At 47.5% G+C, this 15678-nt stretch overlaps 1 protein-coding gene across 4 annotated transcripts in view; it reads left to right on the top strand.

The window, feature by feature from the left end:
- The window catches only part of ERP44 (endoplasmic reticulum protein 44), a 505107-nt gene that overhangs the window by 266286 nt on the left and 223143 nt on the right, over positions 1 to 15678 (top strand). For all 4 annotated transcript variants that reach the window (XM_029589904.1, XM_029589906.1, XM_029589905.1 and 1 more), the window contains one exon: positions 4169 to 4284. In XM_029589904.1, the coding sequence (XP_029445764.1) occupies positions 4169 to 4284 (116 nt within the window). The remainder of the gene's footprint in view (positions 1 to 4168; positions 4285 to 15678) is intronic.

The raw sequence follows: 15678 nt of genomic DNA, 5'->3' as shown, positions 1-15678 counted from the left end.
TACTCCTATGGAATCTCAATCTAGTACTCGACTTCCTAGCGGGAGCTTCTTTCAGACCTTCACGCGGTCTGTTCCTACGGCTCCTGACCTTGAAGACTGCATTCCTAGTGGCAATATGTTCAGCTTGTTGCATCTCCGAACTTCAAGGACTATCCTGTCGGGAACCGTTCCTCAGATTCACACCGGGATCCATACAGCTACGCACTGTACCCTCCTTTCTTCCAAAGGTGGTTTCTCATTTCCATCTAAATCAAACCATCTCACTGCCATCTCCAGACAAGCATAATGACTCGGAAGACTCATGCCTCCTTCGCCACCTTAACGTCGGCAGACTCCTAGTCTGATACCTGGAAAGATCGGAATCCGTACGAAAGACAAACCACCTATTCGTCCTTCACAGTGGGAAGAAACAAGGGGAAGCGGGCTCGCGGGCAACCATAGCCCACTGGATCAAAGAAGTAATCAAGGCGGCCTACGTAGAGGCAGGCAAGCCTCCACCTCTACAAGTCAAGGCACATTCCACCAGAGCCCAGGAAGTTTCCTGGGCAGAAACCAAGATGTTGTCACCCGCCGAGATCTGTAGGGTCCTCCATTCACAACTTCTCGAGGTTCTACCGCCTGGATGTTCAGGCCCGGGAGGACACAGCATTTGCAAGGGCAGTACTAAGTGGGCCACGGGCAGCCTCCCGCCCGGTTCGGGAGTAGCTTTTGTACATGCCATTGGTCCTGAGTCCATCTGCTACATGCTAGGAAATGGAGAAATTACTTACCTGATAATTTCCTTTTCCTTAGTGTAGACAGATGGACTTAGTATCCCGCCCCTGGCTGCCTCAGAATATGGAAACCTCGGGTGACAATCCTCGAGAGCAAGACAAGCATGGGTAAGTCACACTTTACCTCTAGTTAGGACACCCATAGTTACCGGGTGTCGGCGATTTTCGGTGAGTGCACTGGCGGTCTCCAGCTAAAATTCACGTCAACCAGTTCAAGTTAATCAAGTTAACCAAGTTAATCAAGTTATTCAAACACTCATATATCCACAATTGCTTTTCGAGGAGAATACTGAAGAGCAGAGCTTCCTGCAGGGGTATATGTAGTGCTGATGTCAGATTGAAATCTGACTCCATCTTCAACTGCTATCAGGAGCACATTGGTCCTGAGTCCTTCTGTCTACACTAAGGAAAAGGAAATTATCAGGTAAGTAATTTCTCCAATATGTGAATTATACAGATGAACCATAGAGTTTTGGTGGTATGTAATTTCCCCAGAGGGTTTACAGATGGACTTCCACAAGATCACCACCGTTCTGGACTGGCAGGCTCCAAAAAATAAAGAAAGTAGTGTTTCTTGGGGTTCAACAAATTTTATTGATGGCTTATGTAGAGGTTTTCTAAAATAGCAGTCCCATTTGACCCTATTTAAAAAAAAAAAAGAATATCCCCTTCAGATAGGCCTCGGAACAATAGCTGGCTTTTTGCAGCTTGAAAAAGGTGTTCACCTTCGTCCCAATCTTGATACATCCGGAGCCTAATCTACTATTTCTAGTATAGCAGTTGCATCCAGCGAGGCCATCGGTACAATTTTATTCCAAAGGAAGGGGTCCAGGAACTTTCTGCACCCTTTTCTTTCTTCTCTCAGATGTTAACTGCTACCAAACTGAGTTATTCAATCTATGATAAGGAGTTACTTGCAACTGAAACAGCTTTTGAGAAATGGCAGCATTTTCTGGAAAGGACACAACATTGAATCCAAGTGTACACAACTATAAAAATCTGGAATATGTGAGAACCATGTAGAATATTAACACCCGCAAAGCTGCCTGGTCACTTTTTTTTTTTTTCAATTTGATATCATTTTGATCAACTGGTCTGGCTCTCAGAATAGCAAAGCATTTGCTCTATCTCAGAGAGAAGAAAATATATTGCAGAAGTGCTCAGCAGCTACTCTGATCCTTCAACCAGAAATCTTCATTTTGAGCACCAGACATCTCGATATTGTAGAACTAATCAGAACAGAATTGCCGAAATATGAATTCAACCAGACTCAATATCAACAGGTAACAGAAGCAAGAAATAAGTGCAAGTGGAGTGAGAAGGATGTCTCTACAAGGGGCAAAAGGATTTGCTTGCTTGGATGCCCTTCAGATGTGCTGTGATTTTCCTCTGACAGGTCACTTGGAACTTCGTAAGACCAAGGTGCTGGTTAGCCGAGACTTGGTGGCCCATTTGACGCCTGGACATCGTGGAGTATGTATCATCATGTGAGGTCTACGCTCACAACCTCACCAAAGGCCCATGCCATGATGACCCCTTAGCTGGTACCAGTGAGCCCCTGGCAATGGATTTCTCTGGACTTTATTACTGAGATTTGCAATTTGTGGCATGGTTCTGGAAGAAGAGGACACCAGGCTCTTGAGGTATTAAACATCACTTGTCATCAGCCTACCATCCATAGTCTAATGGGCAAACAGAATGCCCAAACCAAGCCCTGGAATAGTACCTGCATTTTGTTTGCAGCTACTCAAACAAACTGGGTGCAACTACTTCCTAGTTCATCTACAATAACTTGGAACACTCCTCTACATCACCATTCTTTGCTAACCAAGGCTTTCATCCATGTTTTCATTTAGGGGAGGCCTGCTGACTGGGTAAATAATCTGAGCAACTTGCACACCCAAGTCCACAGGGAACTAGAAAAAGCAAAAGAAGCCCAAGAAAGTTTGGCAGACAAGCGTTATAGATAGCCTGGATAACAAATTGCAATGTGAAAAACAGGAGCCCCTCTGCCAGTTTACCTGGACCAAAAGTATATGGGACAATTTTTCATCCAACAGCTTTTCTCTCCAGTCTCTCTCTCTCTCTCTCTCTCTCTCTCTGGAAGGCTCCATTTATCCCCATTAACCATAATTCTGGCAATTTTTCAAAGTCCGCATCAATCCCCAGCTGCCTTTTCTAATCTGGTGGCTCAATGGGGCCATACTGGTATACTCTTCTCCTCCAGTGATCCTATACCACCTTGCTCTTCTCTCCCACTTGCCCTACTGGGTATACCAATAGAGCTCAGCAGGGGACTGCACTGGCAAATCCTCTTCAGTGCAGACTAAAAGGGATTATAATAAATGGGAATCAGCCAAGAAATTTTAGTTGACTAGGTAACCATTCACATGGGATTTTTCCATCCCTCTTTATGTATGTATAAAATATGCTATCAGCAATTTTCTCTTCAGGAATTGAATAGTATTGATGAAGACTTAAAAAATAGCTCTGACAGCTGAGTTTGCATTGATGCATTTCATAATTTGAAAAATTGATAGTTATATTTTTCTTCAGGCCTGCTGCTGGAGTAACCAGTAGTGCGGTATGGGAGGGATCCTCCTCTGATGGCAGTCGGGGTGTGGTGACAGGGGTGCCCACCTACAAAATTCGTGCCAGTTGCTTTGAGACAGCCAGTTAGTTCTTTTCTGATGACACAACTGCACATAACTCATTCTGCTGCAGTCGCTTGGTGTGCTGATGTCCGGCCCCCAGAAAAAGCATGTTAATGTCACTCTTCTCACTCATCCCTTTCTATGGCCTTGTCTTTGTAACTTTTTAAATCTGTTTAACTTTTTGATGGAAACATTGTTATGGTCTCCAGCAAAAAAGGAAAGTTTAATCTTTGCTGTTTGGTTGTAACAATTCATGGCAGAAAATTTTCACAGTTTGGGATTGGAGACTGGGAGTTCTTGTAGTAATGGAGTTTCTTTTGAAATAATATTTAGTAACTGCATGGTTTCTGATTTATTTTCCACCTACTTTAGGTTTTAATTAGGTAAATTGCAGGTGAACGTATTGTTTAAGTCATCGTTTCTTATGTATAGTTGTCTCTACATTATCCTGCTGGTAAATCATTCATTTTAGTTTGTATTGTTTTTCTTTATTTTATGTATGCATTGAATGAAAATTTCTATTTTTTCAATAGAAATTTCAATTAAAAAAAAAGATTTTCACTGAGAAGGCCCTTTAGTAGGATCACACGTTCTAAACCAGATGGGTAGCAGCTGCTGAATATATAACGTCTTTGATTGTGAGGGGTAAATTAAAAATAGTGAATATTTTCATGCAAGAAAAATTAGAAAAACTTTTGATAGTCAAAATTAAAAGGCATACGTGCTTGCATTGTTTTACAGCGCAGTAAAAGAAATATCATTGGATATTTTGAACACAAAGATTCAGACAACTACAGAACCTTTGAAAAAGTAGCAAATATTTTGCACGATGACTGCGTCTTCCTTGCTGCTTTTGGGTAAGTTTTTAATGCATGAATTATATAATATTGGGGCCCAATTTCTTATCTCTCTCAAAAAAGGAAATAGATGTAATGAGAAGGTTGGATGTGGAACTATAATCTGGAAAGTCTTGAGATGAATTTAAAGCTATTAATTTATTTATTTAGCTGCATTGTTAAGCACCCTTCCTACATTTAGGACAGGGTACATTATGGACATACATAGGGTCAGTTGAACAGAATACAACAAAACATAACATATATTGGGAGAAAGGGAAACATTGCATATTAGATGGGAACATATTAAAAGGGAACAGTGACTCAGAAGATCAGATATTTACTCTGAGTAAACTTGGGGAAGTCACTTATATTTCCTTGCTCATAGGACTTTCCCTGTTACTGGAGAAAAAACAAATAAAATTGATTTTAAAAACAGGCAAGATATATGTTGGAAAAAGCTAGCTTCCAATCTGCCTCCACCGACACCGGTGGAGGGCTCAGTTCCCTTTACACTGGAGGATATGCAACAGTCATAGCAGTTTGTATCAATCCTTCTCTGAAGGCAACTGTTACCTCTCCAAGGACAAGCAGGAAGGTAGTCCTCACACATGGGTGACATAATCGGATGGAGCCCAGCATGGAAAACCTTTGTCAAAGTTTTTAGAAATTTTGACAGGCAAACTTGAGTATGCCCAGCATGCAGCTAGCCACATGTCCACGCGGGGTCCCTGTTCAGTCTCTTCTTTGGCCTTGCGCTTCTTTTGGCCTTTTTAGCTAGTTTAAGCATTCTTTTCTTCCACGCGTTGCATAGAGTCCCTCACCCTTCCCGGGCAACGAGCTGTAAGTCCTTCATGTCTTTGTGGTCGATTCCCAACGGCTTCTCCTCTCGGTGACTGCCAGCCATTGACAGTCTGCCATGCTTTTTTTTTCCCCATGGTATCAACTAGCTTCCACTGATGCCCCCATTGCCTATGAGGTCTGTGTCCTTTGCCTGAGGTCTTCTCATGATGTCCATGTCTGCGATCTCTGTGCCCAGATGACCCTCAAGGGTCATTGGGCCCGCCTCGACAAAATGGAGAAACTTTTCGGTTCCAAGCAGTGGGAACCATCCTCTGTGTCGGGGACTTCCAGCCCGCTTGGGAAAGAGCCCTAAGCTCCTACTCCTTCGGGCTCTCCACCCCCTGTCTTGCCTCGTCCTGAGCTCAACACAGGGGACTGTCCGTTGTCCCTGTCATCCCGTTCCTGGTCAGGTTTCTCGACGTCGCCATCGCTATCTAGCAAGGACTGCAGTGCTCATTGGGAATGATATAAAAACCATCGGCATCGATAATCTTCTTCCTCCAAATCAGACTGTGAGAAGGCATCATCCTCAGTGTCTCCCACGAAGCAGTTGAGGGCGGAGGAGACATTCCCTCCGACTCCACTGATGCTTCCAATCTGCCTCCACCAACACTGGTGGAGGGCTCGGCTCCCCTTACACCGGGAGGATATTCAGATTCTGCCAGCTCCTTCTCAGCGGTTCTTTCCTCACCGGCCTTTGAGGAGGAGCTAGAGAGGCATGTGTGATTGGTGGTCGGCCAGGCCCTGCAGGGCCTAGAGCCTACGTTTCTCCAAGTACCTCCTCCACCTCAAGACCCTGCTCCACCGGTGCTTGTGCCATTGCTGGAGCGGCTCGACATGCTGCTCAGTATACTACCAACGCAGCTGGCTCCAGTGCCCCAAGTCCTTCCGCAGCCACTGAGAGCACCACTGCCACCGGCCCCCATACCGGAGAGTGACTCCTCCGATAAGGAAGGGCCATCAGGCTCGATGGCAGCCTGGAGACACGCAGTGCCACTGCACCTACCAGCTCTCCCAGGGCCATCTGGTTTGGTTCCACTAATTCTTTGGTGTCCCCATTCCCACAGACGCCATCAGATCCTGAGGCCCCCCCAGTGCCTCCGGCACCCCTTCCATGCCCTCGAGAACCAGGCCATGCACACCGATAGGCATTCGACTCCCCCCCCCCCCCCCAACCCCATAGGGTCGCAGTTTGAGAGAAGCTCCCTATGACCTGGGAGGGTGATTTACCTTCTGAACACTGTCTCCTGGAGGAGCGATGGCGATCTCCTCCTGGGAATCTTTCCTTTGCAGGGTTTGTCAAGGCCATGGTGGAGTCTGTCCTTCCAGTTGTTAACAGAGCAGGACTCCAGGCACAAAATGCTTGAAATCCTGCAATTCATGGATGCCCTGAAGGAGGTGGTGGTGGTACCAGTCCATGATATTTTCAAGGAGCTGGTGACCCATCTATGGGAACATCCAAGTCAATGCCGCCAATTAATAGAAAGACGGAAGTGGTATACTTAGTCCAGCCGTCCACTGGGTTTGACCGCTGTCAATCTCCCCACCAGTCAGTCATGGAGTCGGCCCTAAAAAAAAAAGGCTGCGGGTTCGTACCCATGCCTCGGCTCCTCCAGGGCATGACCATAAAGCTCTTGACGCGTTGGGGTGCTGAGTGTTTCAGGGCACCATAATAATTGCCCGCATAGCCTGCTACCAACTTTACATGGGACAATATTCCCAGAACCTATGGAAACGGGCCCTGGAATTTAGCGAGCGTCTGCTGCAGCAATTCCAAGAGGACTTTCAGTCTCTTGTCCAGCAGAGCCTGGAGTGTGATAAACATGAGGGTCCGTTCAGCTTACGAGGTCTTTGAGACAACCATGAGGTCTGCTACAGTGGGCATTGGTACCCGACGTATGGCATGGCTACGGGCTTCCGACTTGCGCCCTGAGGTCCAGGACCACCTGGCTGACTTGCCATGTATGTGGAAGAAACTGTTTGGAGACAGGATTAAGGAGGCTGTGGCTCAGCTGAAGGACTACCAGGAGACCCTTCAGCAATTGTCAGCTAGTACTTCTGACACCCAACCTACCAGGAAGGCCCCACAGCAGTATCCCAAACGGCCTTTTTATCGTCCTTGTAAATATTGCCCGCCCGCTCCGAGGTCCAGGGATCAAAGGCCTGTCTCCAAGACGAGGCCACCTTGGGCACCTACAACCTCACCGCAGAATCCTGCCACTGGGTTTTGACTGGCAGCCAAGAAGCATGAGCCAGATCCAAGATGGCGATGTAGCTGCACACAGAAGCGTCGCTACTCACTTGTGGTCTGGAAACCTTTTTTCTTCTGCAAAATGCCGCATTTGGTCCGGAAAAGAAGGGCTAAAGAGAGGGAATCGATAGAGAACCCTCTGGGAACCCCAAAAGCTGGACCGATGGACGCCCATGTGGTGTTTAGACCTACCAAACTGGGAGGACGTCTGCAGGAGTTGGTTCAGGAGAGCCCCGATACAGCGGAACTGCTCCAGGACCTAGAGACATCGATGTCCCCGGTAATTAGAACGCCACCAGTGATCCCTGCGGTGGTCAAGGAGGCTCATCGGGAGTCGACTCCGTCGTGACCTGATGATATCACCAACCCCAGATGTGCGGGGGGAGAGTTATCAGCTGACGCCGCGGTGGAGCCCGAGGCTATCGGACGACCCTGGCGGAATTCAGCGCGAGGAGAGAAGTTAACATCAAGGAATATCAACGCAGAAAAGTAAGAAATGGAATTACGAAGAAGTCTTATACCATTGGTGAGACCCTCTGATATAACTCTGGGTACTATCTGGGAGACTTTAGTAGTTTTAAACGAAAATATTTTTCTTCAGCTAAATCCAGTTGTATCTAAACTGGAGGACTTGGACAAACAAGTTAAAGTCTTACAAGAGGAAAAGATTAAACAACAACATGTAATGGATTCAGCACAACAGAACATAGGGAATTTAAAAGACTTGTATTTAAATCTGATTAAAGAAAATCAATTATTAGATAAAAGGCTTGAGAACATGGAAAATCAAGCTCGAGGGAAAACTTTGAGACTGATTAATTTTCCTAGAGTTCCTTTGGTTTCAGCAAGAGATATGTGGGTGAAATATGCACAAGAAATATTGAAGTTTTCTGATCAGATAATGCCTCCGTTAACAAAAATTCATTATGTGACACCCTTGAAAGTAAAACCCGCTGAAGGCCAAGAATTCCAAGCACTTTCTCCTCTAAATATAACAGAGTTACTTGAAACATCAGATATAAATATGGCTCAACCTGCAACATTGTTTCTTTCCTGTTGGATTTAGATAGGGATCTAGTAATGAAAATGTTTTTTAGGAATATAAAAGAAATATTTCTTCAAATGAAAGTTCAAATTTTTCCTGATGTAGCGAAGAAAACACAGGAAAGAAGGAAGCAATTTTTGTTAATGAGATCTCTGGTATTAAATATAGGAGCAAAATTCAAGTTATAATTCCCATGTAAATGTTATATAAGGTACCAGGAAGTTAATTATATATTTTACACTCCATCTCAATTGTTAAAATTTATATCAGATATAGTGACTCCCAATACAGAAATAATTGGTCCTGATGTACCTTCACCTCTGTAAACTGAATAGTTCTATTTAATTAAGTTGTAAGTCCAACTACTATTTTCTTTAATAATTGTTATAGTATGATTTAGCTCTCATGAGTATTGGATCCTCCCTTCTTGAGAACTACGATTCTAGCCAATAATTATGTTAGAATATATATTTGCTTTATTATAACAATGATATTTGTGGCATGGCTAATACTTTTCCTGTTCAGTCAAGGTTATATTGATTGTTAAATGTAATAATATCATTAAATAAAAAATTTAAAAAAAAAGAAGCATGAGCCAGCCTTCTCCTTGAGACCCCGGTCAGCGGTCGTCTCCAGCTTTTCTCAGATCAATGGATCTCGATCACATTGGACACTTGGGACCTATCCATCGTTAAAGGTTATCAACTGCATTTCCAGCGACTTCTAACCCGCTCCCTTCCGTGTCCTCAGTGGAGGGGTGCAAGGGACGCACAAATACTTTGAGTGGAGCTCTCCGCTCTAGTTTCCGCTCAGACGGTCGAACCTGTCCCACCCAGCCAATGGGGCGAGGGATTCTACTCCAGGTATTTTCTCATCCCTAAGAAGATAGGTGGCCTCAGGCCTGTCCTGGACCTGAGAGCTCTAAACAGTTTCTTGGTGAGGGAAAAGTTCAAAATGGTTTCACTAGGCACCCTAATTCCCCTCCTCAAAGTGGGAGACTGACTCTGCTCCCTTGATCTAAAAGAAGCATACGCCCGTATCCCCATTTTTAAAGGGGATCGGCAGTACCTAAGATTCCTGGTCGACAGCCAGCACTATCCCTATTGCGTTCTGCCCTTTGGCCTGGCATCTGTGCCCTGAGTTTTCACCAAATGTCTGGCAGTTGTTGGGGTCCATCTCTGGAGGCAGGGGATTCATGTTTTCCCCTACCTCGACGATTGGCTCAAGGGGGACACCTCCTGGCAGGGGGCTCATAGGGCCATGCGCCTCACAATCGACAGCTTGGAGGCTCTGGAATTCTTGATCAACTATCCCAAATCCCATCTCCAGCCATCCTTACAGCTGGACTTCTTTGGGGGCACCCCTGGACACTGTCCAGGTGAAGGCTTTTCTGCCTTGGGATAGGGCAGAGGCCTTAGCAGCTCTTGCCCAGCACGTTTCCAACTGCCTCCAGGTCTCCGCTCATCAGTTCCTCCAGCTGCTGGGCCATATGGCAGCAGCAGTACTTGTTACCCCATTTGCTCGGCTACATATACGCAGGGTGCAGTGGACACTGTTCTCTCAATGGTATCAGATGATGTAGGACCTACGTGCTCAAATTATAGTCACAACAAGATTACAGAAGTCCCTTCGGTGGCGGACAATTCCCTCGAACCTAGAGCGGTGTTGCCTCTCCTGGAATGCTCAACCCCAAGCCACGCTGACCACCGATGCTTCTCAGGCGGGGTGGGGAGCCCATGTTCTGTGTTACCGCACCCAAGGGTTCTGGTAGGTTAAGGAGTCACAGCTGCATATCAGTCTTGGAGTTAGAGCGGTCTGCTATGCCCTGTGGGTGTTCCGAGAACAACTCGTGAACAAGGTAAGTTCTGGTTCAGATGGACAATCAGGTGGCTTGTGGTACCTGAACAAGCAGGGAGAGATGGAGCCGTTTCCCCTCTACCAGGAGGCAGCCCATGTCTGGTCGTGGGCTATTGAGAACGGCATCACACTCTGGGCCGTGTACCTCCCGAGGGTGGACAGCATTCTGGCTTACGCCTTGAGTCAGACGTTCAGGCCCCACGAATGGTCCCTCAGTCAAGAGGTAGCGAACCGCATCTTCCGCTACTGGTGGGCCCTGGAAATAGATCTGTTTGCCTTCATGAAAAGCAGAAAAGTGCACTGCTTCTACTCCCTTGGGAAGAGAGTCAGGGGGTCTTTAGCGGATGCCTTTTCGATCCACTGGGGCATGAGGTTGCTGTACGCTTACCTGCCCTTTCCGCTCATGTCTAAGACGCTCCAGAAGTTGCAGCAGGATCAGAGTTCCATGATCCTGATCGCTCCATGCTAGCCCTGTCAAGTCTGGCTCCCAACCCTTCGGTTCCTGGCTTTGAGTCCCCCAATATGATTCGGGGCATTTCCAGACCTCATCACCCAGGACCAGGGCAGGCTCTGCTACCCCAACTTGTGAACCCTGGCCCTCACAGCTTGGATGTTGACCGGGTGACAGAGGCTTTCTGCCTGTCACAAGGGGTATCCAGTTTCCTTCTGGAGTCCAGAAAACCTTCCTCCAGGAAATCCTATAATCTGAAGTGGAAGCAGTTCTCTTTCTGATGCAAGGGTTGCGGGCTAGATCCCTTCTCTTGCTCCCCTTCTGCACTATTGGACTATCTATTGCCTCTCTTTGAGGCTGGTCTACAAACCACGTCAGTGAGGGTCCACCTCAGTGCCATCGGGGCATACCATCTGGGTTCGAATGGTTCCGCAATCTCTTGCCATCCACTCGTGGACCAATTCATGAGGGGTTTACTACAACTAAAGTCCCCCACTTGTTCACGGCGTTTTCCTGGGACCTCAAGATATGGTTCTCTCGCTACTCATGAAACCTCCGTTTGAACCATTACGTTCTTGTGACCTGAAGTACCTTTCGTAGAAGGTGATGATCTTGGTTGTGGTCACGTCAGCTCGCGGGGTAGGTGAGCTGCAAGTGCTGGTGTCATATCTGCCTTATACAAAGTTTTGTCATGACAAGATGGTCCTGTGGACATACCCATGTTTCCTTCCCAAGGTGGTTTCAGAGTTCCATCTCAATCAGTCATTTGTGTTGCCGTCATTTTTCCCGAGACCCCATGCTCACCAGGGTGAACGTGCTGTACACAAATTGGATTACAAAGAGCGCTGGCCTTTTACTTAGAACGGACAGCACTCCACCGCGCATCCTCTCAGCTTTTCATATCCTATGACAAGAACAGATTGGGAGTCGCTGTCTCCAAAAAGACTGTATCCTACTGGTTAGTGGACTGCATCGCTTTCTGTTATGCACAAGCGGGTTTGTAGCTTGACAGCCACATCAGAGCTCACTCCGTCCGGGCCATGTCGGTCTCGGTGGCTCACTTATGGGCAGTTCCCATTCACGAGATTTTCAGGGCAGCAACCTGGAGTCCCTCCACACTTTCGCCTCACACTATTGCCTGGACAAGGATGGCCAACGGGACAGTCATTTTGGACAGTCCATCCTCTGTAATCTATCCCAGCCATGAAAACCCAACTCTCCCTCTGTGGGCCCTTTCTTTGGGTGCAGGCCTACTCCTGTTGCTGCAGCTCTAGTTGTTGTGAACGTTGGCACCTGTTCTCACAGGTCAAGCAGGATGGTAGTCCTCACATATGGGTGACATCACAGAATGGAGCCCAATCACGGAACACTTTTGTCAAAGTTTCTAGAACTTTGACTGGCACCTACTGGGCATGCCCAGGATGGCGCTAACCCTGCAACCAGCAGGGGTCCCCCTTCAGTCTCTTTTTCTGCGCAGCAGTAGCCACGCGGCTTAAGGAGCTCCACAGAGATTCCTGACAGGAATTTTCCTCACGGAATTACTATACAACTTTCTACCCCACAGGGGTCCCCCGCTTTCATTTTTACATCCGCGGTAGTCCGGTAAGTTTTTTACCCGATTCCGGTCGATTCCCGTCGAGTTTGGCCTTCATGGCCTACTGGCCGTCGACCGCACCGCAGCTAAATTTTTTCACGCCATGGCGTCGGGGTTCCGTCGATGCCGGGACTGCACCTGTACAGTGTCCATTACTGACCCTCACCGGGTATGTGTAATGTGTCTGGGTAGCGAGCATGATGTCCTTACTTGCACCAAATGTGCTCTTATAACACCTAAAGGTAGCAAGGCTAGAATGGAGAAAATGGAACTTCTCTTTTGCTCAAAAACCCCTATGCCGTCCATAGCATCAACGTAGTCTGAACCGACACAGTCTACGTCGCACCATCATCGGGCACTGGCCAGTGTCCGACCATCATTGACGACTCCACGGCCATCGACACCCTCTGCTCCCCCTCATGAAAAGGACAGAGGTGACCATCGAGAAAAGAATTGGCATCGACATCTCAGGTCTCAGACCGTCAACGCAGTCAAGGCCTTGACGTTGTCATCGTCTGAACCGTCATCGAAGAAAGCCCGACCAGAAAAACACCGTCCCTATCTGGTTCAGGGTCACACAGGCAACCTTCACTGGGACCGGTGATAGGAGCCGCGATTCCACCTCCAACGGTGATCCCTCCAGCTATGCCTCCTCCGGCATCGGGGCTCCAGGTTTCCGAGAGGAACTGGATCAGATGATTCAGGAGGCCATCGGCAAAGCGATGCAAGACTTCAAGGTTCCATCGGCACCAATACCGGTACCGATGCCTGAACCGGTAGCCGATCCCATTCCAGTAGCACTAGCACCGTTACTCACGAGAATGGAAGCGCTGATCGCGCCTTTTCCTCCACGGGATCAGACGACTCCAGTGGACCCGGTACCTTCCTCTCCGATTCCTCTTTCATTGCTAGACAAAGGAGAAACACCGTTCCTTCCGCCATCGGGAGTGCTTCCGATGCCTAGATCATCAGTTTCACTGATTGCATCTTTGTTTCCATCGGTGCCACCATCCCGACCATTGATGCCCTTGGTGCCACCATCGGTGCCACTGGTGACACCATCGATGCCTTCGGTGCCTCGCCTGGGACCTTCAGGTATACTAATTTTTCGTCCCTCCAAGGACCCTAGGTGTGCTGGAGATGATCCCTACGATACCTGGACTGACAATTCATCCCAGGATACCGATGAATTGCCATCGTCACCCTCGCCTGCTGAAAGCAGGAAGTGTTCTCCGCCAGAGGACTTGTCCTTCATTAATTTTGTAAAGGAAATGGCTGAAGTTGTTCCTTTTCAACTTCAGACAGAACAAGATGACAGACATCAGATGATGGAGCTTCTTCAATTTTTAGATGTTCTTAAAGAACATAGAAATGACGGCAGAAGAAGACCAAATGGCCCATCAAGTCTGCCCAGCAAGCTATGCACTTTATCCATTTTTTCCCCCCTTTTTCTCTCTCCCACCTGTTACTATTGGCTTCCAGTACCCTCCAGCCCTAATTCCCCTCCACCCAATTTAGAGAGCAGCTTTGAATCTGCATCCAAGTGACATCCAGCTCAATTGGGGGTAGCAACTGCTGTAACAAGCAGGCCACCCCCTTGCCCCATACTCTTACCCACCCCTGTTTTTATTTTTATTTTTATTTTTTTGGAAATAGCAGCCCTCCATCCTTCCGCTCCGTGAAGGTGGAACATCAACTACTGGCCACTGGCATCCCGCTCCGTGAATGCCTCTGTGGCTACTGCCGCTCCGTGCAGTGTTTAAATGCCTCTGTGGCATTCAGTGTTTATCCCACGCCCCTTTGAAGTCGTTCACAGTTTTAGACTTCACCACCTCCTCCGGAAGGGCATTCCAGGCACTGCCGCTCCGTGCAGTGTTTGAATGCCTCTGTGGCTACTGCCGCTCCGTGCAGTGTTTGAATGCCGCTGTGGCTACTGCCGCTCCGTGTATTGTTTGAATGCCGCTGTGGCTCCTGCCGCTCCGTGCAGTGTTTGAATGCCTCCATTTTATTCACGCCCTCTAGACTTGATGGATCCACAGTGTTTATCCCATGCCCCTTTGAAGTCGTTCACAGTTTTAGACTTCACCACCTCCTCCGGAATGGCATTCCAGGCATCCACCACCCTTTCCGTGAAGAAATACTTCCTGACATTGGTTCTTAGTCTTCCTCCTTGGAGCCTCAGCTCGTGACCTCTGGTTCTGCTGACTTTTTCTGACGGAAAAGGTTTGTCGTTGCCTTTGGATCATTAAAGTTTTTCAAGTATCTGAAAGTCTGAATCATATCACCCCTGCTCCTCCTTTCCTCCAGGGAGTACATATTTAGATTCTTCAATCTCTCCTCGTATGTCATCCTATGAAGATCCTCCACCTTCCTGGTCGCCCTTCTCTGTACCGCTTCCATCTTGTCCTTGTCTCTTTGTAGATACGGTCTCCAGAACCGAACACAGTACTCCAGGTGTGGCCGCACCAAGGATCTGTACAAGGGGATAATCACTTCCCTTTTCTTACTCGATATTCCTCTCTCTATGCATCCCAGCATTCTTCTGGCTTTTGCTATCGCCTTGTCGCATTGTTTCGCAGACTTCATATCATTAGACACTATCACCCCAAGGTCCCTCTCCTGCTCCGTGCACATCAGCCTTCCCCCCCCCCCATCGAATACAGTGCATTCGGATTTCCACTCCCCATATGCATGACTTTGCACTTCTTGGCATTGAATCTCAGCTGCCATATCTTCGACCACTCTTCCAGTTTCCTTAAATCCCGTCTCATTCTCTCCACTCCTTCCGGCATCTCCACTCTGTTGCAGATCTTAGTGTCATCCGCAAAAAGACAAACCTTACCTTCTATCCCGTCCGCAATGTCGCTCACAAAGATATTGAACAGGACCGGTCCCAACACCGATCCTTGCGGTACACCACTTAAAACCTCTCTCTCTTCAGAGAAAGTTCCATTTACCATCACGCATTGTTTTCTGTCCGTCAACCAGTTTTCAATCCAGGTCACCACCTCAGCACTCACTCCTAAGCTTCTCGTTTTATTCACCAGTCTCCTGTGCGGAACCGTATCAAAAGCTTTGCTGAAATCCAAGTAGATGACATCGAGCGCTCTTCCTCGATCCAATTCCTTGGTTACCCAGTCAAAAAAGTCAATCAGATTTGTCTGACAGGATCTTCCTCTGGTGAATCCATGCTGCCTCTGGTCCATCAGTTCTCCGGACTGTAGATAGTTCACTATTCTCTCTTTCAACAGTGACTCCATTACTTTTCCCACCACTAAAGTGAGGCTAACCGGTCTGTAGTTACCAGCCTCCTCTCTGTTCCCACTCTTGTGAAGCGGGACCACCACCGCTCTTCTCCAATCACTCGGCACCAC

The sequence above is a fragment of the Rhinatrema bivittatum genome, chromosome 2 (assembly GCF_901001135.1).
Source record: "Rhinatrema bivittatum chromosome 2, aRhiBiv1.1, whole genome shotgun sequence".
In the NCBI taxonomy this organism is placed as follows: Eukaryota; Metazoa; Chordata; class Amphibia; order Gymnophiona; family Rhinatrematidae; genus Rhinatrema; species Rhinatrema bivittatum.
This window is presented reverse-complemented; position numbering and strand designations above follow the sequence as displayed.